The 26,115-nt window shown below is 31.1% G+C and overlaps 3 protein-coding genes across 3 annotated transcripts in view; 1 reads left to right on the top strand and 2 right to left on the bottom strand.

Annotated features, from left to right (window-relative positions):
- The window catches only part of LOC113377787 (neurobeachin-like), a 287,948-nt gene that overhangs the window by 246,919 nt on the left and 14,914 nt on the right, over positions 1–26,115 (top strand).
- On the bottom strand, positions 3,616–4,713 carry LOC113377785 (protein mab-21). Its single transcript, XM_026618205.1, has one exon. It carries the CDS (start codon positions 4,711–4,713, stop codon positions 3,616–3,618), a length of 1,098 nt encoding a protein of 365 aa, XP_026473990.1.
- Positions 8,543–9,661, bottom strand: LOC113377786 (protein mab-21-like). Its single transcript, XM_026618206.1, has one exon. It carries the CDS (start codon positions 9,638–9,640, stop codon positions 8,543–8,545), a length of 1,098 nt encoding a protein of 365 aa, XP_026473991.1. The 5' UTR covers positions 9,641–9,661.

The following is a 26,115-nucleotide window of genomic DNA, read 5'->3' as shown; positions in this document are numbered from 1 at the left end:
TTTATTTAAAATAAATTATATATCTATGAGTAAATTACCACAGTTTTTACTACGTTATATAAATGCAGGGTAATTAATTCGGCGTTGAAGACTATTAATAAAATTCAAGGTGATTAGTTGGTAATTCTATATATTACGCGTATTTAAGTTGTTTATAATTATAATACTTGAATAAATTATAAAAAATGTGCGTAAAACATACATTATATCTAAACTGATCAAGAGTTTTGTCTCTTTTTTCTTTAATATAACTTTTAATTTATGTTCTATTTAAGAACTACAAATAAGTTCATTTTCTTAAAAAATGAGTAAAGAATAAATTATCAGAGGTATTATTGTAAGGTGACCAGATTTTTTTAATTCAAAATCGGGACGGCAATTTTTAGTTTTAGTAGACAGGGAGGGGGAAGGGGGTGGGGGGTCTTTAGAATTACAATTGATATTCAAGTATACAGTAAAAACGTTTTTTATATGAATCAATTATTTTCAGTCGGAATTAAGGACTTTTAGTAAGAACTTTATTATTATGATTATATGTAATACTTTATCTATATGTTTTTTTCGCTTTAGAGCTTTGTATAAAATTCTATTCAATTTTCTTTATATATAATTTGAAAAATTAGCACTTCGTTTGCTTTCATAATTTTTGTTAATTTGCCTACTACTTTTCGAAAAACCGGGGCAATCCAAGACAAAAGTTCTAAATCTGGGACAAATATTGCTAAGGTGGGCCAATCCCAGGCCAAACCGGGACGTATGATCATCTTAATTATTGTCGTTTTATGTCGTTACTACTTGCCCCAGTAGATGTTGCAACTAGCCCCAATTCGGGGTAAGTTGTTACACTGCATGTTTTTCAGAAAATGATTAATTGTGAAATAATGAACAATAGTTATAGAATTTTCTCGTAGAAGAATAGTTACAGCAACTATCCATCCATTTTATAATCAGTAGATGTCAAAATATATTAATTTATGAAAAAAAACTGTCACTCGCTGATATAAAACTAATAATAATGTTTTTAACGATTACAAGGAATACTGAATAATATTTCAATATAAGAACTCCGGATCGAATATATGTCTCATTCGTCTGAATCGCTGGCACCTCGATCATTTCTCAGGCTAAAAGGATTCGAGTTATTAATTATTTTTTGTGATATAATTGTTTACGTCGTGGGTGTTAATTTTCGTCTTAATCCCTCATCTAACGTATCAATTATAACATCCTATCCGCGATGATAGATCTTCTCTGACTTTTGTGGTCGCTACCTGTGTTTTTCATAACTAATAATCGGTTTACGCCTACCTGTAACGGGAATTTTTCATCTGACTTTTTATTTTATAGTTGATTTTAACGATCGAGACGGATAGATAAACAAACCAGTTCGAATGTGCAATAGGTTCGTAAATAATATAATAAAATATAATAAAAAATGAAAAAATATCGAATTGACTATGTGCGAGGTGCGACGGATCGGGCGCACGCGTTTTCTTTCTCTTCGATACAAATACAAAGTCTCACAGGCTGTCCGATCTGTGATTTATGCCCGGCGTCTGTTAATTTTTAAGTAAGCTTTTGTGTTCGCATTTTACGACAAGAAAATGATCTTTATACCATTAAAGTCAGTTTTTATATTCACGACGTTTTTATGACACATAATATGTTTGGAATTATTATGGAAAAAAATCTCAACTATAAAAATATTTTGTTGCTCTTGAGTTTCAATATTTTGTTACTACGGATTGAGAAGAGTTAGTAAAATTTCGATTTTGGTGTTATTTGCGTTAATAAATTAACTATATTGAAAACATAGTATCACATTTTAAAAAACGTAACATGTTTTCGTTTGCCTTATGTCATTAATGAAATTGATTTTAGAAAAATTCTAAAAACAATAAATATTGTATTAAAATGCAAATTATAACCTTTTGTTGCTTTTGTGTTTTATTTTTTTATTACTATTGTCAGCAAGTATTATTTGAAATCTAAATGTTAGTGTTATTGGCGTTAATTAATCAATTAGATTGAAAACTATGTATCACACTCTAATTTATCAAGAATATTTTTAAAAACGTAACATATTTTTATAACGTAACAAAAACGTAAAATTTAAGAAACATTAAATATTGTATTAAAAAGCAAGTCCTTTTTGTTGCTCTTGTGTTTCATTATTTTGCCATTCAAATCTCGATTTTGATGTTATTGGTAATAATAAATTAATTGGTTTGCAAACAAAATATCATACACAATAATTTTCTATTTTCTATTAATATTAGTGTATTACAATATAAGAAGAAAAATGTTGCTTGGAAAACTGAATAATTTTGATTTTGAATTAATATTAATTATTATTATATATTATTAATTGAACAATATTGAAGCGTTAAATATAAATATGTTAACATAGAAACGTAGCAAAAATAAAATGTTTTTAAATTGGATATTATGAAGGTGACTGCCATATTAACAGAGAAACTAAATATTAATATGATTATTTCTAAGTTTGAACCGTGTTAGTTCTTAACTAATAGCATCATCTGATATAATTTATAAATAATAATTAGGTTATTTAATATATAAGAAGAAAAATATTACTTTAAAACTGAATATTATTTTGATATTGATATCAATTTTGGCATTTAATATGGTTTTTCTATATTATTAATTTTGAAACATTTACGTTGAATATGGAGATAAAATTTAACACAAATCGTTTATTGGCGTTTTCACGTTTTTATATGGCATAAATATTTAATATGAAACTAATAGGAAAGTTTTTGTTATAAAACTTTTAACACAATGCCATTAATAAAATTTTCATTATAGTTCGATATTCAAATTTGTTACTTGTTTTAAATTGCTAAATATAAATATATAGATCAATTACATTTCGATGTTGTCGTAGTCGTAGACATAAAAATATTTTCTAACAAAAAATTTTGTTATAAAAGTTTGCACATAAAACCGTTAATAAAATTTTCATTATAGTTTGAAATTTAAAATGTTGCTTATTTTGGATCGGTACCGAAAAAAAAAATTCATACAGTATTCGTTTATTTTGTTGATAATTTGTTATAATGAGAATGTTAGAAATGGGATATAATTTCTTTTACCGTCGCGAAGCAAATTGAAGTTTTTAGCCAACTGAAACATCACCGACTCAATGAATAATTTTTTCGGACAATGTTTTTCAGTATGAATTATATTACATGAACAAATCTTACATACGCATTGAAAATGAGTTATCAAAATGAAACAGAATTGTACTTCGAGCATAAATAATTTAATATCTTTTTCACGACATCATACAAAAAGGTTTCTATTGCAAAGTCTTATAAATTAATAAATATATAATATACAATACTCAAACCAGCCTCGGTAAGGGTCTTAAACCTAATGATATCCACACTTATATGAAATATATATATAAAACAATCTCACACAAAAAACATATAGTTTGTCTTTATTTTTTGTGTTTTTATAATTAATATAACTAGCGTTTCAAATCACTTGTCACAGTATTTCTAATCTACACTCATATAATACACGATAATTTTAAATAGGATCACTGGAATTTATATTTGTTTAATATAGATAAACAGTTTTGACTTGTCACAGCTCTTCTAAGCAACGTGTGTTTGTTAGCATAATCCGCGTTAGCCTCCAAACTTGTTTGGCAGCATTTTCAAGAGCCGTTGGCGATCGTCCCTTGAATAAATCCAAGTTAGGGAGAAAATAGTGTGGACACCTCCTACACTGCAAACATGAGATTAGTTGAAGGAAAATTCCATTAATTCTATCACCGAGACACGATTCATCCCATTCTATTTCTCGAGGATGCTTCTCGCATTCGTATAAAAGCAATGTTTTGATGTGATAACAAGTGACTGGGTTGCCGGGTAAATCTAGATGTCGATCACGTAATGTTTTTAGTATGCTCAAGCATCTACGACGACACCCGCCTTGCAAGAGGCGATTTTCTGCTTCTAGAAAACTTAATACCCAGGCATCACCTTCCATGGCAGAATTTTTTCCTTGGAGAGCCACACATTCTTTTGAAAGCATATCGAATCCTTCGGTTTTAACTTCGGCTACAATATTAGGATGTGGCCAGGGAATTTGGGGACTTGGCCAATGCGCCGCTGAACGCGGCCACAGACCTGCACATTTAAACGCCGGCGTTATTTGCACTATAATCCTTTCACGTATACGTAATTTTACTTCTGTGGTGTCAGCTATCATTTTTACGCTGTCTCTATATGAACACTTATCACATGCTTGTGCCACTAAAGTCTGAAATCGCGATCGTATCTTCCTGGCTGACAAGTACCCGGAAGCGGTGATGAATTCAACCCAGAGTGACATCGAGCGTTTTCTGCCGTCGCTCAACTTCAACACCGCGCATCCTGGCAGTGTTCCGTCGTCGACAAAATTAAGTACTCCCATTTGGTTGAGATAGATGACAATCTCGAACTCGTTCGGCGATATCACCTCGAGACCGTCATAACGCCCGTTGTAATCCGTGAGCGAGGAGATGAATCTCGGCTCTTGCACTTCGACCTCTTTGAGGACATTTTGCACAACTCTGCAGACTTCTTGTATTGTCTTATTTATTTGTCCTTTTCGAGTTTGAACTCGTTCGTTGCAATATTTGTTCACTTGATGAACCATACGCATTTGCGCTGCCATCATGTCCGGCGGAACCAACATGACTGGTCGGCTGAGCGCGTGTGCTAACGTCTGACGTCTGACGGCTGACGGCTGACTCGGCTTTCGGATAGCGACTGAATTGTATTGTATAGTCGCAGTCTTGGCGGTCGCTATCGACGTAACTTGGGGAACGTTCCGGAACACGCCTCTGCGGCGCGAGGCTCCCACTCGGCCGTTGAGAGGCCACACCCAGGCGCGCGCTTTCCCTGTCCCGGAATGGCGCACATGCATTATTCATCGACTTCGAGCCGAGCGACGGACATTGCTTTCGAACGAATGAAAAGACGAAATTTCATATCGTCTAACAATAAGATTTAACCTCAAATATTTGAAAAATATGTATAACGCAATCTTAATTAGAGTTAATACACAACAGTTCGATCTACTTATTCTTTGTTAATTTGTTGCCTAATGATCATAAATCATTCCAATTTGCTGTTGAAAGTGTACCAATTGGCAATCTGCATATTTAATTATTCTAATGGAATAATAAATAACAAATAGCTGGTATTTGTTTTATTCAGTAATTGGCTAACCCTTGTGGTTATATTATAAATTATTTCATTAAGTAATTTATTATTGTGAAAGACAATGAAGACATTAATAATGTTTCTGTAATTGAATAAACGCAATGCTACGTTCTAAATATTTTTAATCAGCAAATAGAACGGCACGCGATTTATACTGATAGATTTAAATTTTATCTGAATATATATTATTAATTTATTTTAGCCTCAATAAATACTATTTACATAAATCTTAATGTAATATTTTATGGGCTAAGAAAATAGGAAATCAATAATATAACTCCAAAGTAATTTCACGAAGTGTTGAAACATGCAATATAATCCTATTTATTTTTTTATAACTGTTATTTTTAAAATAAGTTTACATGGTTTTTCACATCTAGCTATCGTAATTTATGAACTTTTGCTATAAGTCTGAGGATCGTACTTTCAAATATTCGTTCGCAAGGCATAAGCCGTCCCCAATTTCGTGCCAAAGCTCCACCGAAAGGCTGTAGTAGTAGTCCTTTGGGGGATTTTCGACAGGGCATAAGTCATCGGCTTTGGCGGGAGTGGAATACGAGCACGAATGCGAATTGGGATCGTCTATAGTAGATATCGTATTGCACATAAAACTACCCGAAAAAGTAGAAACAAAACAAAAATAAATAATGATAAGTATACTGCTCGGACTGATTTAGACCGTAATCCATTGAGAAAATGTATAGTAAAATCGATTGCGCAATACACATACGTTTTTTGGTATTCACATTAAAACCGTTTAATGGAGAGACATTTAACACTTAATTATTTGCATTTTGAAAAATACGTTGAGAAGTACAAATCCATATTAGCGGATCTGTTTGAAAATCACTTAAAACTATTCGTTAAAATATTACTTAAATTTTTGTGGGTTTTTTATATCAATTTGTGAATATAACATAATGTTATCATAATGCGAATATAACAATGTTACCATTGTAAACATAACATAATGTTCTCTTTAAAAATTTCTTTAAAAATAATGTCTTTTTTTATTCTTTAAGTCCATGTTGCTAATAATTCTTTCATTTTTGAACAAAATTATTCTTTGAAAAATAACAATGTTGTTATACCGAAAATAATTGTTTTATGTATATTTTATATAGGAATATAAAATAAGTATTGTTATGTTCACAAATTAGTATAGAGAACGCATAAAAATGTTAATAAATTAATAATTTCATCAGTGGTGTTGTATTTTCATAAAGTCTTGTAGAACAATAATTTAGATATCTTATCTATTTTTTTAATTTTGTTTTATTTTTTTTATTTTTATATTGTGTATTTTAATTAATAAAACTATTTTTCCATCTATTAAAATATGGAGATTAACATAAACTATTTGACATACCGTTTTGGGTATCAATAATATCAAGCAGTTTCACGTTATAGACCAAAAATAAATTATATCACAATTAGAAAGGTCAATTATTGGGTTGTCTGGTATAATAACAATTGTGAAATACTTAACACTTACAATTAGATAGTTGTAATTGCTGTTTAATGTGTATAAAAAAAACTGTAGGAAAGTCTTTTGAAGTTGACGCTGTTAAGCGTACGCCAAAAAAATGTAAATCCATATTTTGTTTCAGCAAAAAAAGAGATCTTGGATCACAGTTAAATATTTATTTTTTCTTTTTGCATTATAATTATCTTGTGCCATACTTGGAAAGTCGACATCAGCGTCTTAAACCTGAATGCACCTCGGGTGTATTAATATATCAGAATGATATCGAGAGGTAATTGAGTCGTATCATTTATTACTTGTTCTCATTAGGCACCTCGATCGTTAAGCATTTAACAAGCAACGAAATTTTTTACGTTTCAAGGCAATTACATTTAATGTTATTGGAATTTACTTTGATCTTCTTGAGAGACAAGCCCTTAATAATCATTAGTAGATAGATTGTAGAAATCATTCAGTTTAGTCCAGTGAATGCTTAGTATTTTGAAAAAAGAGTTTTATAAATATTTAGCTAAATTGTAAAATTGTGGTCTGTAGCTTGACGCCTTAAAGCAAAGTACTGGAACTTTCCATTTTATAAACAAGTGTTAGATAATAGATGAAAATGAATAAAAACATTGAAATTTAATACATATGAAAATGGTGTGGAACTCTCAAGAACTAAATGATATGCAAAAAAACAAAATCAATTATATAGCTTTTTTCTAGTTTTTTTTTTCAAATTGGCAATGAATAATATTTTGATTAATAAAAAAATTACTAACATACTAGAACTAAAATATAAATAAAACAAACATATTGTAACTTTTTGTGGCACTAACAAAGAATTATTTAACATTAGTGCTTTAAATATATTTATACCACATTTTTTTCGATATGTTTTATGATTACGGCTTAAAAACATCAATAATTTTAATCTTTTATTTAAAAGCTCTCATTTGCTGTTATTCATTTTATATGCAATTAACCTTTACAAACTTAAATTAAGTGAAAGCTTATACCTCATACATTATAAATTCCTTAATAAAACTTGAAATTTTACCCGAACTGCTTAATTGCTTGCATAGATTGAATGTTATTTGTTTTTAATGTGATTATAAGCCTTGTAATCTTATATTTTCTTCACACTTCTCGTTTATTAACACAGTTGTATAAAAGATGTATGAAAACCCCAATTTTGTTTTATGATACTGATTTTTGGTCACAAGTTGATGATTTTATTTTTAATTTTGATGTATCCTGTAGCCTTACTATTATCCTGTGAAAAAAAATTATCCACTGAATAAAAAACACAGAGCTTGTTTTATGAACAATATATTAAATTTTTAGTATTGGTGACTATTTCTATGCAAAATCTATAAAATTTCGTGTTTTAAAACACGTTCTTTTCACAGTAATACTATATACAATAACATGGTGATAACTTATAGTTTTTAGTTAACATTTATTTTTATAATAAAAATTATTTCATCACTCGATCACATATTTGCAGATATTTGATATCATTTTATATGCTATATGGAAAAACTTATAACATGCACGGTTTTGTTACTAATTTATATATTGAGTAACATTTTTTAAACCACATTACATTTATTTGAAATTAAATTTCAACTTACAAAACTATAATCACAATTATATTTATAACTAGCATCATTTTTAGCACCTTAGCTATTGGAAAGTATTCTTATCCGAACTAATACGTATTTACAACGAATTGATTATTTTATATGTACATTATTATTTACATTTTTATATGAGTATACATTTTAATATCCGTATTTTTATGTCTTCATAGTTAATTAGAATTTTCTTTTTACAATTTTTCTAAAGATCTCGAATTAGTCAGCATTTCTCTAGTAAGTCTCCACACTTGTTTGGCCGCGTTTTCGAGAGCCGTTGGCGATCGTCCTTTGAATAGATCGAGATTAGGCAGAAAATAGTGCGGACATCTCCTGCATTGTAGACACGAGATAAGTTGAAGAAATATACCATTGATTCTATCGCCGAGACATGATTCATCCCATTCAATTTCTCGAGGATGCTTTTCGCATTCGTATAATAGTAATGTTTTGATGTGATAACATGTGACTGGATTTCCGGGTAGATCTAGGTGTCGATCTCGTAATGTCTTCAATATGCTCAGGCAGCGCCTACGACATCCCCCTTGCAAAAGTCGATTTTCTGCTTCTAAAAAACTCAATACCCATGCGTCACCTTCCATCGCAGATTGCTTGCCCTGAAGTGCCATACTTTCTTTTGATAGCAAATCAAATCCTTCGGTTTTGACTTCGGATACTTGATTTGGATGAGGCCAAGGTATCTGCGGGCTGGGCCAGTGAGCTGCCGATCTTGGCCATACTCCGGAACATTTGAATGCAGGTGTAATTTGTACAATGTAGCGTTCCCTTATTCTTAATTTTACTTCTGTCGTGTCGGCGATCATTTTGACGCTGTCTCTGTAGGCGCATTTATCGCATGCCTGGGCTACTAAAGTCTGAAACCGCGACCTTATCTTCCTGGCTGACAAGTAACCGGAAGCGGTGATGAATTCGACCCAGAGTGACATCGAACGTTTTCTGCCATCGCTCAATTTCAACACCGCGCAACCTGGCAGGGTGCCGTCATCAACGAAATTAAATACGCCCATTTGATTTAAGTAGAGCACGACTTCGAATTCGCCCGGCGCTATTACTTCAAGTCCCTCGTACCGTCCATTGCATTCCGTGAGCGATGAGATGAAACGCGGCTCCTGCACTTCGACCTCCTTGAGCACGTCTTGTATGACCTTGCAGACCTCCCGAATCGTCTTGGATATCTGATTCATACGGTTCTGGACACGTTCGCCGTAGTATTTGTTGATCTGGTAGAGAATCTTGGATTGTGCGGACATCATATCCGGTGGCACCAGCATGTTCACGGCCGTGCTTCGTACTGATCGTTCGGCCACCTCGCCGTCGACGGAAGGCCGTCGGTCCGCGCGAATCTGCGCCGAAGCGGCCGCGCTCTCGGGGAGTCGCCGTGGCTGGCTTTCTCTTCGCTTCGCTCCGCCTAGCGCGATCCCTCCCGTCCGCCGGCACAAAAGCGTCGGGCTTCTTCAACCCCGGGGGACATTTATACCCATACACGAACATAAATAATAGACATACCGGTATATAATAACATTTTTTATTACGATTATGTATTAAATACAGCTAGATAATAAAAGGACTGTACTAGCACTTACTTACGCTCCCTAATAATCAAATAGAAAATTTCAAATCCTTATTAATTAATTTAGATACTATTATCAAAATTCGTGGCTAATTATATCAACATCTAAAATTTATTACCAACTTGTTGAAATATTCCAACAGCGCTGAATTATATATTTTGGTGAGCATAGACAGGTGTTTGACATTTTTTCTATTGTATTCCTAATTGTTGAATTTATAAGAACTCAAGTGAATAATTTTGAAGTTTTGGAATTTTCTTGTTTTGGATTTTTATAAGATGATGGAATTTAAAAAAGCTACAGTTGCATGTTTGTGAATTTTTAATTCGTGAGTAATTCATTTTTATCTAATTAATTATAGAACATTTTCGATACAGTTTAAATTTCACGTTTTTTATCATGCCAAGCGATATAGCATCTGCTCTTAATTGTGTTATTAAATGATTAAGGGTTGTTACTTGTTAAGAAGGTTGAGTTTGTGGTTTCTCAAAACTTCTAAATCAAATCAAATTATATAGCGCCGGGTAAATTAATTTGAAGATTTATGTAAAAAATTGAGAACCTCTGCTTTAGCAAGTTGCAAGCAAAGTGTCATCTGAGTTATAGTCATCGGCTGCACGACCGAGAAACAAGTAAATAAATATTTAGTATTTTTAAACCCGCCGTCGGTAGCATTATCTTATTATTAGTCGTTGTGGTCGACGGCCGCTGCTATCAGTCAAAACATTTACTATTACTATCGTTTTTATTATAAATGACCACATTTGTATTTATTTATTTATATATTTAGGGAGAAGAGAATAATAATTAGGCGCTACAAATTAGAAATTTTCAGTTTCTGTAATATTCATTAGCATGAGATTTCGAGCGTTGATTAATTAGATATAGCGTACTACGATGAAATTATACTAAACCATTAACGGTTTTTGTGTTTCACCTAGTGTTTCTGCTTAAATTTTTTATACCAAATGTTCTTTTAACTAATATAATATTAAAAAAGTTAGTGTCATAAGTTTTTGCACATAAAATGTCCCATTTTTAGTATAATGTTATTGCATTTTCAATGCAATTGATTCGAAACTACTATTATCATCTATTACTATATAATTATTTTCATCCAAGAACGTTGAACTCCTGATACTTAATTCTGATTATCAAAAGTGATTTATTCGCTCGTAGCAAAGTTTCCACTTTAATGGCTCACGAAATCAAAATACTCGTACATATATGATATGTCGTTTTTGTTTGCTGCATGTTTATTCTAGATCAAGTATATTTATATCCATGCTAATGTTTTCCTCACGAGTCTAATATATTATTGTTGAACCGGAGACGGTACACATTAATAATTACTAAGTTGAAACTTTAAGGGTGTGATCACATTGCGATAGGACAGTTTTTTTTTTCAATTTTTTGAAAAACAAATAAAAATGTTCTAATATATTTTATTTTTAATTTATCAAATTGTCAGACGAGTATAAGTTATCGATTTCTGTTTTCCTATAAAAGAATTTACGAAAACACGCTATTTATTTGAATATCATAACATAATTTATCTCAATCCCATTATCCTGCCAAGGATAGCATTTCTCATCCTCGGCAAGATTTATCGTCAAAAACACACAACTTTTCTCGGTCATTAGCAAATAAATTTATTTTGTTCGTTTGATGATTGTCTGTTTCGCACAAATTTTGGCACGAGATCTTGTCTCTCGTCCAGATGTAGACATATCCGTCAGCGATTTTCAATCTTTGTTGGCTTGCCTGGTTTTTGTGAGTGTGATATCTTCATGTTCTAAAGTTTGGAAACAACTGTCGCCTGTATTAAACCATGAGATTTTTTCACGCCTGGCAGTTTAGTCCTCTCGGGATTAATGCTAATCCTCACTATGTTGATGTTAGGCCGCAGGCAAATGATCTATGATACTTCCTAAACTCACGTGGCAACTTAATACCCTGTGATTTTTCATAAACTGTTAACGAAACATAACGTATTTTTATTATTTGCTGCCCGAACGAGAAATTTATGGCTTTACCAGAAAATTTGATATGCTAGTTTTATGTTTTCTAGACGTTTCAAGTCGTTCTGAATTGTTTGACATGATAATTAGAAGAAGCATGTGTGATGAAATTTGACTTTTCTTTCGCGTCTTCTCAAAAACGGCTGCACCGATTTCAAAATTTTAGAAGCCATTTGATAAAACTCAATAATATTAACAAATTCTTCTGTACAAATGCAGAGACATAAGTCTCAAATAATTAGTTTTCAACTAGAAATATTTAAATACAAAATTCCTTTTACGTATGTTTCTTAACCAATTTATTGCTTATACGGAAACACCATTTGAATTAACACTTCATCTAAAGATAATTCACTCGACGTACATTGTTGTTGCCTCATGTAACAACATCGTATTTGAAATGAGCTTTATCTTTTATAATATATGACATTATTTAAGTTTATTGAATAAGATACTGTTTATTTTTTGTATACCTTATGTCACTACTCACAAAATTAAAGTGAAATCGTTTATCTTGTAAAGTCTTTGTCGAAATAACACTAAAACGTTTTGTCTCGTGGGAATCGAAATTTAAATTTAGTATAATGGTTAATAAAAATTTATAGTTAGATAGCTATGAATTATTTGGGTTAGTTCAGTGTTTCCCAACTTTTTGGTAAATGAATATAGGATGAATGAATGATAAATGAATATAGGCGATTTGTATTTTTTAAATTACTTCTGTTCTTCTCAAATCAGATCAGATCAGGTAACTTGTTTTCTAATAATACATATATATATATATATATATATATATATATATATACAGGGCCGGTCCTGCCTTGCATGCAATGCATGCAAAAAATGCGGGCGCAAGCCTTAGGGGGCGCCAAATCGAGATTCGGAAATTAAATTTATAATGTATTATATATATTTTTTATTAATCATATGAAATTTAAAATACTTAATAAATTATAATAAACAATCTAACTTAACAAGGGATACGGAAACTTAAAAAGCATATTTATTTTGCAATGTGATATTAGTAGAAACAATTAACCGATTAATAACTCTGCAAATTAGCAAATAACAGCTCTGTTTATTGATTAATCTACTTATTCAATTTTTTCATTGTTTGAAGTTACCGCGGAATCGAAAAAGAAATTATCTAGTGTTCAATCCCGTAAGCGCAAACATGCGAAAGATTAAATTAATTATTGGGCATTATTGACGAAAAATTGCGAGCTGATTTAGTTGAAACGGAACTTTTTAAAAAACATAAACAAATTATAATCGAGAAAATGAAAAATGGGGAGTCAGTGCAAATATTTATTCAGAGAAATTGAATTGTAACTTGTGTTTTTGTTGCAAATGTTTCTCATGTGATGAACTTTGTATGTTGAAGACATGCGTGGTTAGGGTTATGAAAATGGAACAAGTATAAAAAATAAAAGCAAAATTTACTTTGGAATGAATATCTTAAGGCTTTTTTATACCTAGTAGTGTCCATACTCAAAATTTAATAATTATATTAACTATGCAGAAATAATACATATCAAATATAATTAGTTTTTTTTTTCAATATAGTTAAAAAAAAGTGTAATTTCTTTGCATTTTTACTGATTTTTAGACAATACTTCTAAAATACGTTAAAAAATGATCACAATCACAATTGAAACAATCTGATACTCTGAATATGACGGGAAATTTAAAAATCCAACATGAAAAACGAGTTTTAATTGAAAATGATTTGCTTATAGAAATAAATCGCATAATGAATAAGTAAAATGTTTCAAAATACAAATATTAATATTGCACATACGTTAAAAATAATCAACCCGCGAATTACCTCGATTTTCTAAATAAATTTAAAATCGATGTATATTTTATACGCTTTTAGATTATATCTAAATTTTTGTGTACTAAATCCAGAATAAATAAAAATTTATTTTAAAAAATGTAAATATTTATATACTTTTAATGATAAACATTTAAATGATAAACAGTTAAATTTATTTGGGGGGGGGGCGCAAGAACGAATCTTGCATGCGGGTGCTGAGGACCCCAGGACCGGCCCTGTATATATATATATATATATATATATATATATATTCAGAAATTAGAACTTTCTCTATCTCATTATAAATATTATAAAAGTGTTGTTAAGTGTATGGCTATGAAAATAGTTAGTAGCTCCGATCAATGCCAAAAATATCACCTAGAAGATTAATTCTTCTATCTTCGGTGTGCTATCTGTTATTCGATACGGTGTGTTAACATAAAATAGTTGTCCCTGTTCCATCAGCTATTTAAGTTACTACATTAAGAAGTGTTGCATTACGATAATAGTGTGTTTTATACACTGATTTTACGATTATCTTCCTACCATATGTACAATCGGTACAATGTGTCGAGCAACTCGAAACGGCCGGAGAGCTTGTTCATGATTACCTTGCTCTGTTACTAGGCCTCCTTGATACTTATTGGACTTTCGACATTAATTTACCCATTTGTAATGAAAACAATCAGATTTAAGCTATACAGGGTGTCCTAAATCTTAACGTCACGCCTAAACTGGTGACAGTATCCTGAACCTGTTCTGAAAATACTTCGATGGCATCGTGTCTTAAAGTAATTGCTGGAACTTCCGGTTCCCTAATAAAATATTCTAACTGCAACTTTCGTTATTCATATTTTATAGACAAAATAGAAGAGCTTATAAATTGAACGATGACAAAAAACAAAACTTAATCAAGCGGAGTTAGAATGATGGACCTTATCTCATATTTGAAAAACTGCAATTTTTGCACATTTAGCTCAGTATCTCTGAAACGACTGGACTTGTCTTTGCCAACAATAATCACCACTTCTCCTCATCAATCATTCAAAAAACTCGATTTCTATTTTATGCACTCTTTGTTTCCAAATCCGAAACGGCTGGATCAACTTTTGTCAAAAACTAATCAGCAAGTCTCCTTATCAATAGGAATCGAATTGTTTTTCAATAATTCAAATCGGTTGACTGGTGCTCTCAAAAACGTCGATGAAAAATTGTATCCATGCATACATACATACTACATACACCCATACACACACATCCCTTGTTTCTGAGGCTTGCCAAAATGTTCAGAAACCCATGAAACTTGAAGATAGGGATCGTTCAAGTATTACGTAAGCAGATTTATTACAATTATTTACCCCCCCCCCATCCATCTTGTCAGCAAAAGTAAGCAAAACTCCTACCCCCTACCCCCATGCTTACGTAAACATTTTGCAATTAATGTAAAAAAATAAAAATACTACCTATGACGTAATCATCACCCAGACTCCCCTGCCCCCCATGTCAACCCAAAATAAGCAAATCAACAACCCCCCGCCCCCCTATAGTGCTTACGTAATACTTGAATGGCCCCATATGCATTTTTTTTATTTTGGCCGATTACTATAACTTTAGGAATTTTTGTTAAACTATCATATAACTTTCTATTTCTAAAGTGTGTTGGCAAGTATTATCATAAGCTGGCGTTTTTAATCGGGATTGTAAAATGGCAAAATACTTCATAATTAATACATAAAAACCTAAAAATAACACGGTAACGGGTAACCATAGACCTTATATAATTGCAGCATTGAAATTTGCTCGTATAACATACATTTGAACTGCTTGTGAGTAAAATGCACTAGCAAAAATCATTTCAATGATAGGTTTTTATTTTTTTACTCGAAAATTTTCAATAATTATCAAGTACCAGTATTGTAATACCATTTTACAATACTGGTTAAGTGTGCCAACTTTTGATGAAACTTGCCACCACACTTTAGTAATTTTTTTTTAAGTAGAGCCTCTCAAAGTCTACCAATCACAATTTTGAACATGATTGGTGGGCTCATAAAACTGCCACTCGTTTTCAAACTACTAAAGAATCAATTAATTAGTTGATTAATTTATTAAATGAATAAATTAAATTTAATATAACGATGGGACATTGGTCCCATCCCCGTCGTCTACTACCTGTACCTGTACCTGTGCCGGAGTAACGTTTTCAGTGGAATCTGTCGTCCTGCACGGCTTCTCGGGTCGGGACTGTCGGGAGATGTGTTTGCGATAACGATCGCGATTTACGATTCATTCGCGTATATAAAAACAGTGCCAGGACGACAATAGCATGTCATAGCGAGGATGTCGCCGAGGATCGATTCAGCCGATTGATAATGAATATATGTACATATTTAAAATCTACATATTAAAACCGCATCGAATCACCTGCTTTATTTTAATAATATGTTATCATAAAGGGTCTGGGCGTGTTTTCCATACAGAATTGGCCCCACCCGTATTTAAATTATTTTGATGCCATTTTATAGGTATTTTCGAGAAAATTCGATATACCAAATTTCAAATCCGTAACTCATCATTTGGCCGAGATATCAGTGAAAACACGTGGAAGTGGCCCCTTTTTTCAAACTCACTTTTTGTCGGAAATATGAGATATATCGAAAAACTGTTTGCTTCATTCTATTTGTACTGATTTTGTCTATATTATTTATAATGAATAATGTTAAAAAATTGTCATTTACTGGATGAAAAGTTGAAAATAAGTTTTCATTTGAAATTTTCGACCAGTACGGTTAATTTGACTACTTTCTAAATAGCATCATTTTAAAGCCTGTATATTTTACTTTTATTATCCAAAATTATGTTTAAATCGAAGTGGAACTTTTTATAAAAAGTTGAAAAAACCGAAGGTAGTACACGCGGAACCCGTAGAATATCCGTGTAAGTAGTGTCTCTCAATAGCAAACCAGTGCACATTGCACTTGGCGCGCATCGGAAAATATTATATATAAAGGTAATACTTATTTAAAAAATAAAACTAGATATATACATTTATGTCTTTTATATTCATATATTTATGTATATAATTATTGTGGTTATATATTTATATACAATGTTTTTTTGTTTTGAAATTATATCTAAAACTTTATTTGTTATTCATATTTTATATTGTTACTGTATATTATTTTATAACGATAGAAATACATAAATAAATAGTCACTATATTTACCATAGTAATATGGAAATTAAGTTACGAAGTTATTAAGACACTTTTATCGTAGTCGCTATCATTGAGAAACTATTTTCATGATAAATTATTAGTTTTTAATTGTGTATTTGGATGCAAAAATATACTAAAGTACCTTGGCAAGTTCCATTAAAAATTCTTACTAAAGTGCTTTTAATCAGGATCGCAAAATGATACCTTCAACACTAGGATAATTTTACACTAAAATTATTAAATTTATTATATACCCAATTTAAACAAAGAAATTTATTGAAAAGCGTATATTACTACTTACCCCCTGTTACAATGAACCCTTAGCTCCCTTACATACTAATTTGTGTCTGGTTTGTTTTAAATTCTTCTGCATAAGCGCAAATTCTAACTAGATGATCAGTAATTCTCAAACAGATTTAATGTGATTTCGATTTTCCATTTTGAAATAAATATGTATACAAAAGAGAGGTAAATTAAAAATAAAAATGTATTTAAATTATGGTGTTTTATGTAAATTGACGAGTTCTGCTCCCGAACGTCCGCAAGTCTGGTCGCCGTGTCCGCCCGAAGTATTCGCATAAATCGGGGACCTTATCTTTAACACGAAATTTGCGTTTAACGGCCGACGATAGCGGCCGATCAATCGCCACAATCGCATAAAATAAATGTCACAAAGTATCCACTGAATTATTATTGCGCATTACGCGCACATTTGCACATTTAAGACGTCCAATATTATGAGTTTCTTTCCAAATTGTGATATTTACAATGCACATAGTTCATGGAAATCGCATTTATGTGTCGTTTAATTAATACCATAAATTGAGAGAATTAATTATTTTGTAAGTTATTGGGTAATAAAACTTTTTTTTAAATGCCACACATAATAAAAAAATACGTCTGTAGGTATTGATATTGAGCAAACAAGTTTTAGTAAAAATTAAAATCTTGTGTTTTACTTTATGAAAAAAATATAAAAGATATTTGCTCACTATTATTACAAAATGCGCATATTGGTTTCTTTAATAATAGGGTATAAATGATTAGAAAACCAAATGCATCCGATTCTATTTTGCAATATTTTCATCATTACTGCTGTGCAAATCATAACGCCCCATTATGAAATATCGAGCTAATATTCTCTTGTTTTTTTTTAATTATCATTATCAATCAAACAATAACATATCGGTGACATTATCTTCCTTAAAAGGACATAATATAAATCAGCCGTGAGAAATGTCCCTGGGTCTTAGGTATTTTTTTTATCATGGTCCTGCAGGTGCTTTAACTTATTTTTGCTATCTTTTAATCTACGTTAGATACTTTTTTTTTAAATAGAGGTATGTTTACATTATTTTTTTTGTGAATATAATAATTTATGCCCGGTGGCGCCAGTGAATAATATTAATAATACAATCATTTAAATTTGCGTGGAAAAAAATTATACTGGCTCGAATAAAATAAAAATAATATTGCCCTAAGAGGCATATTAAAAACCAAGTGTTCTTTACGTCGTTTTGTGTTTTATTTATAATAATTTTAATAAATCATATTAAATTGATATATTAATTTAATAATAATGATTAATTATCTTCAATTAAATAAATTTACTGAATTATTGTTAAAGAAAATTTATTGAATTTGTCATAATCAAAATGATAATTTTAATTGGAAATTTGTAAAATAGACGCAAAGCCTGGCAGACCTTGTTAAAAGAAACTACTACTAGACTTTGTATTTGCGATTTTAAATTCATTAAAAGTATATTGAGAATCGAAACGTTTCTTCATAATCAAATTTAGTTTTTTTTATTATGAAATTTTAACTATTTATAAGTTTACGATTAGCACTGATTAGTGTTGACTGGAAACTGCTAAAACAGTTGAATTTTTTTAATAGTTTTGTAAACAAAGAAGGAATTCTTATTGATCAACTCAATTGCTGTCGATATTGGGAATTTTATTCTATTACTTTAAGACAAAATGTTCAAAATTCTGCGACACATTTTTTTTGTTTTGTCTAGTATTAAAATGGGATATGTTTGGAACTATGTTCAAAATTTATTTTGCTAATATTATTAAACCAATAGAAAATTGGACGAGACTGTTTGAATTTTAAGATTTTGACAAATCTCCTGAAAATTTATGAACTTGACCTTTACTTCGTGTATAAGGAACCGTAATTAATACATACATAATTATAATTTTCTAAAGAGAACTGACTATGAGTCTCTTCCTCCTGGTCTCGAGGATCACGCTCTGATGGTTTTAATCACGAACAGATGAATGGATGGAGTGGTTCATAGTCGTACGGAGAAGGGTGGTGCAGAGGGATGCAAAGGGTGCACCCTGTTGAATTTATGGAGAGCGAGAAGAAATAAATTCGACCCCAGTTCACACTAATGGAACTGAAATTAGATTATACCTCCGAGATTCGATTCTGTTTCCTAACGCATCCGTTTCGCACTATGCACAACAACCGATGGAATTGGAAACGGGAGGAAGTGTTTTTTGTTTGAACATCAACAAATTATAATTGAGACAGGGTATGGCGGGGCACGAAGGTCCAACTTGACTTTCAGTAACTGTGTAAATATGTATCGAACAAACAACTGTCCAACGTCTAATAAAATTTTTACTTAACTTCTAATTTTAGAAATATGTCTGTTTCCTTTTGCTCCATGTACGGGGTAAGAAGAGGCAGCCAGGGTGCAAACAGATCCGATGTATTTTTTTAATTTTGAAGGGATTTTACGAAATAATAATTAAATTGTTTAACCAATTTGAAATACAATTTTTATGGGAACATTTTATACAAAGATTTCTTTGTATATAACCTTGATCTGGGTTTTCGGGAGAACATTCTTCAGCAAATGCTGAATAACTATTGATTTAAATCATCCCTTGCAAAATTGCTTTTTTAAACTTAATTTACTTTTTGATTTACTATATCTTATTCTTCACACCTTTGCCAATGTAACCGTTTATTTTTAGTTAGTTCTTTTTACTCCACCCACATGTAAGCTTTTATAGAGATTATAAACCAACGGTTGAATCTAACTTACAAATAACAATTAAATTAAACAATTAAAACATATACCTTAAATTATAGTCAGGTATCATAAATTAACACAAGAGCTTAAAAAACTACCGAATTGTGTTTTGAATTTTATACACCCATATGTTAAATTTCTGTCATTTCTGAATGAAATAAGAAACGTCGCTTCCGTGTTTTAATATTAATTGCGTCGCTTTCGCCTCATTATTATTGTATTCGACAGGTATTAATCATTTTAATCGTTGTCCGTCGTGTGTGAATTCAGTATTTATTTTAATGTTGCATGCTTTATGGTTTCGATAATGTATAAATTGCTAGTGGTGATTGTAGTACAATGGTACGAGAACGAACGCCATATGACATGGATCCCATATATATCAAAGAGGAGGAACAGTCTAACTACCGGAACCACGATACAAAACTTCTCCGAGATTTTACAAAAAAAATGGAAAATTTGTTGTTGGTTTATTGATTATAATTATGACATATGTTAGTTCAGAAGTTGTTATCGCTACTCTATTCATGTTTTATTATTGTCATTTGTATATGAAATTATAATAGAAAATTTCATTTCAATATCGAGATTTCTCACAAAGCTTAAGGAACTACCATGCAAATGAACTATTATGAAATGAATGATATGATATTGGCATTTTTTCAAATATCAGTCAGTTCCATTTATTCCGTCCGAGTAATTGCGGTTGCCGCCGGTGCGAAATGTGCTGCGCGCCCGTCCTCATTAGGGTCGACGCTGATCTTTTACCGCACACCTGAACGAATTCGCTTTTGTTGTTAGGACACATCATCTTAAATCTATGTGAAACATGACGGCCCGTTATGTTTCCATACACTGATAAATTTGTAAAAACGCCACCCCGTTACGAAATTCGATTGAATGAAACACGGCGGCCCCCATGCGAGCGATTATGGGGTTGAGATATACTTGTACATACGAGGTATCGGACTAGCAAACGATTTATATCCATCCAGATCCACCTTCGCAGTAATAATTCATAATATATATAATATATATATATATATATTATATATATCCAAGAGCAAAAATCACATTATAGGCAAATTGAAAACAACGGGAGGATACAGCATATCCGTGTATACTCGTATGTTTAAATGTAATATTTGTATTTGGATTATTAGACAAATTCGCAAACTTTTTTAAAATACATTTCAACTTCTCGTAGGGTTAGTTACAGTAATCGCAAAAAAACGAAAATGAAAATTTTTGCATATCTTTACGTTTCAAAGGTTTCTGAACATTTTATTGAAGTGATTTGTTTTTGGGAAAGGCAGAGTTCAGTGGTTTGAAAATTTTGAAAAACATTCAAAATTTTTAAAAAATTAAAAATATTCTGAATTTTAAAATTAGTCGTTTTTTACAAATTTTTCAAACATATTAAAAGATCCAAATTTTTAACAATTCTCAAAAAAATCTATATTTTGTCAAAATTTGCAATTTTTCTCTTTAAATTACGGTGCAGAAAGTTCCAGGAATTTGTCTCAAGGCCCAATGCCATGCACCACTTATAGGGGGCATTCATTAATCACGTGATCGATTTTTTAAGGATTTTTGGATCTGCCTCCCCCTTGGTAATTCGTGGTGATATTCAAAATTACTTCCCCTTCCCACCAAACATTACGTGTGTTTTAATTACAAGAAAAAACTGTAAAATTTGATTTTTAAATTTAGTTTAGGTAAAAAATAAATAACACGTGATATTTACTATACCCTTCCCTCCCCCACGTGATATTTTGTGATTTTTTGGCAAACCACCCCTCCCTCTAAAAACGTGTGGACGTCTCCTAACTAGTAGTGCATTTATTATCAATTTAGTAAAATAATCAACAAGGAAAAGGCTCACTTCTGGGTAATATTTCAGTATTCTGCTTACTTAAATTTTACCCTCAACATCAATCAATATTTTTTATGTTAAAACATATTGCAATTTAACAAAAAGAACTAAAGGCTGTGTCAAGAATCCGCTGAAGTAAGGTTCTCCTCGTTCTTTGTGAAGAAAAAAACGCAAATCGGCAGCCACTCGAATCCAGGCCGCAATCATATTTCTTAATTATCTTATCCCATGTCAAACATTACAATTCGAAACGTTTGAGTCGAACAAAATAATCCGTTTTCTGTATCTCATTTATTGCAACACATCTAATTATGCGCCACAATTAACATTTCTGTTCACGCAACAGTAGCCTGGGTGCATGTTAATATTGCCGAGATATCATATATAGGCGAGCACAACTCGTTAGTACATAACTTTAACAAGACGATTTTGCAATTTAAAATGGGTTGTAATACCGTTGGATAGGAAATCATTATGGAAATATTCATTAAGCAAACAGTTACTGAATGGTAGTCACAGAAAGTTTTTCTTCAAAATATAAATAACACTGAACTAAATCTCATATCACGCATCAACAGTTTGCGAATGCCATAAAAATCAAGTCACTATGAATTTTGCTCAATTTTCCAAGTTTTTCCGCGCCGTTGCACCCGTTCGGGTTATGCATGAGTTTTCATGGTGGTGCGCGGGTGTTCCCGATTCGTTCTGTATGATTCTGGATGAGAAATGAGGGTAGGCCGAGGAGATCAGAGCACGGGTCATGACAGCACCAGTCGAAATTGATTATGTTTGAATTAGTGAAAATCCCCTTGTCGGTTTCCCGTTTTGGTAATTTATGATTCCGTAGGATTCTATCAACTAAAAGCGCACTTTTGCGAATATATAATACTAATAATAAAAACAATAACAGATGACATTTAAAATCGTAAAACAAATGTATACTAAATAGAATGGATTAAGTTCATTACCATATTTGCAAAGGTTACATTAATTTATAAATTTTTATTACCAATCTTCTGATTACAATACAATCATTATTGTAATACAACTAAATAAAAACTAAAAGAATGCTTAATAATTATTGATTAAAATATTATCATGGTATTTCGCAATTTGAAAAATTTAACTTGAATTGTATTTAATTTTTTATTTATTTAAAATTACTTATAAGTTCACAAAATTATGTTTTATGAAATTTTACTATATTATTATATATATAGTTATAGCTAACCATTAGGTTGCTTTCTAAGAAAATCCACGTAGTTAATAAAGTATCATCACACAAGCCTATGATTCTTAGTTTTTGACTGCTGAAATAATATATAAATAAATATATTTATATATCATTTAAATATCACTTGGTCCTCATTAATCGCAATCGTGCCCTATCGCCTCGGCCCTGGTGCAGCCTCCGTCCTGCTGACATCAGATCAGAGATTAGACACGTATTTGTCGCACGCACCTCCGATTCTATTCTATTGCACCGAAACAAAATACTCGATTTGGAATATTTGAGGGGCGGAAAATTAGTTACAGGGATTATTGTCGTATGTGTGATCCAGAATAATAATGTAGTGTATGCAAAGATAATCTCGGCGGATAAATAAAACAGACTTTGTGAAAATTCGTAAAGATCGATCTAGGCTAGACATAATTATGCACTTGGGTAGAAGATTAAAGAAGAAGAGGTATCATGTCTTTTGTTAATATTGTTTTTGTCTGATTGAAACATGATTCTGGAAAGCGTATATGAGAGGTATTCGATATTAGGAATACTAGTTTCCAATTGTCCACTGAGGATAATATAAAATAATAGATCGAAACGTTTGGTAGTTTAATAAGGATTTTACTTCATTTTTTTGCTTCAACATCAAAAACAATATATAAAAAACTCAATATATATAAATATATATATATATATATATATATAATAAAAATAGATTATCTCAAATTTTATTCTCGGGTTTCACTCAGCTAAAATTTGCGATGGGGCGATGACACACGCACAAATGAGGGATGTTGTTCCTCTTGTAATGCACCGTGTTATTATTGCATTAAGTGCCGAGACTCCGAAGGGGGCCCCGAAATCCAAATGCACATCGAACCCAGTTATTCGATCGATTCGGATATATATTATTTTTCTTTTGTCTGGTTGCTGTGGGGCGATAATAAAAACATTTCATAAAAATCACATTTGGGGAAAATTTTGAATTATTATTGACTTAAGGTACTTGCAGACATAATTTGAAGTATAATTCATTCTCATTAAAATATTAAAGACTATAATTATGAAACATATGCAAACAGACAAATATTTTTTAAAAATAGTTAAATATTTTTATCCTAGACACATGAGTAGCATCATTTGCCATGCTTCAATTGTGAAATGTTTATTTCTGTCGTTGGTTGTTTTTGTGATATTAACAAAATATTTTACTATATTGCATCCTCATATCATGGAGTATCAGGGTTGTTTATAGCTTTTAATAATTAAGATAAATTTTTACCCCCCTACCACAAACTCCTATTTTGCTCACAATAATTTAGCAATTATTTTTGCCACTCTAGAAATACTTTACATGGTAAAACAACGGCACCCGGGACGGCTAGTTATATATATATATATATATATATATATATATATATATATATATCACTTAAATTTACCGACCATTATACCATTCAATTAATATTTCACTCTCTGAAAGCGTCATTCGAAAAAAATCCTAAATTTAAATCCCTTTTCCTTTTATATTGTTTTTTTTCTGTTATGTGTGGAAATTAAGTGTAAAGTGCTCTTAACAGGCCCTTCAGATACCACTAATTTATTTTGTGATGTGACATTGAGAGGAGTGCACATTATCTCCGCAACGGAAAGAGCATTCATGACGACCCATCGAAAATAGGAGGTTTAAGGTTTAAGTTGTTGACATAGAACAAAAATGGTTAACTTTAACTATTGGGAATATCTACTTTGATTGGGAATATCAGAATTAATACGTTATTTTATTAAGTTGTGTTGTATGATTTGAACAAATGAATCTATTAAAATTATATAACTAGTGGTGAATGGCATCGTGCTTTAAGGTGAATACCGTACCGTTAAATATTTGAGGTATAAAAATAATCAACAATCAATTAAAAATTGATCAATGATTGATAACGCAACGGCTGGGCCATAAACTTTCATTTTCAGCCAGTTGAAAATATTTTAACTTAACATTTAAAATTTAATATTAGTTTCATTAATCATTTACATTAGTTGAATGTTTTAAGGTTCGCAAACTATAAAATATGCACTTCTGACTCGTCAGATTAGCTTTCTACTTTAATATTGTGATCTTAAAATATATAACTTATTGTAGAGTGTTAAGAATTTAGAAAATATCATAGATATAGATTATTTAATTTATACAAACGTAATAAATATTCTCTTAATGTTCCAATTGATATAAAAATATATGCGGAAATGAGGTGTCGAAATGATAAATTACTATGTGTATGATTACATATTATTTGCTTGAGGCACATTTGCTATTATAATTTTGATAAATTTAGCTTTCTTAATAAACTGACCAAGGATTTGTAATACATTTTTTCAAAGACGATAATGGAATAATTTATACTTGTTTATCTATGAGTATAATAAATATTTTTTTGATAACCTAAATAATCGGCGTAGAATGATATTATATATCATTTATCATAATTGAGTTTTTGTATTTTATATAAAATTTTCAGACAAATAGTAAACCCACAACTGTCGTAAATCATCACCATTATCGTCTCCAGGTGTGCAAATGCAACTATTACGAACGCACTATTAGACATCCATAAAGGTAAAAATCTCTTTTCAACGAGCACTTAGAAGAGATTAAAGTCTAATACATGAAGACGTTGAATTTTGCATTAAAATACGAATAAAAAGTAAGATTTACAGGACGAAACGAAAAGCTAACGCATTATGCAATATTATTTAGTCGTACATCCAAGAATTATAAAGGAAATGTGTTTCACGTTGTAAGAGTAAAAATTTGGACAAAATTCAATATAGTTGCAATATGTTATTGTTCTTCATGAATTATCATTGTGGTGGTTGTCTATATGTTTTGAAAAAAGACGTTGAATTTTGCATTAAAATACGAATAAAAAGTAAGATTTACAGGACGAAACGAAAAGCTAACGCATTA

The sequence above is a fragment of the Ctenocephalides felis genome, unplaced genomic scaffold, assembly GCF_003426905.1.
Source record: "Ctenocephalides felis isolate EL2017-DRISC unplaced genomic scaffold, ASM342690v1 CF-g0.4_SCAFFOLD_01886, whole genome shotgun sequence".
Taxonomy (NCBI): domain Eukaryota; kingdom Metazoa; phylum Arthropoda; class Insecta; order Siphonaptera; family Pulicidae; genus Ctenocephalides; species Ctenocephalides felis.
This window is presented reverse-complemented; position numbering and strand designations above follow the sequence as displayed.

Bases quoted from the DNA above. Each gene is read 5' to 3' on its own strand.
- LOC113377785 (XM_026618205.1), bottom strand. From the start codon at position 4,713: ATGTTGGTTCCGCCGGACATGATGGCAGCGCAAATGCGTATGGTTCAT.
- LOC113377786 (XM_026618206.1), bottom strand. From the start codon at position 9,640: ATGCTGGTGCCACCGGATATGATGTCCGCACAATCCAAGATTCTCTAC.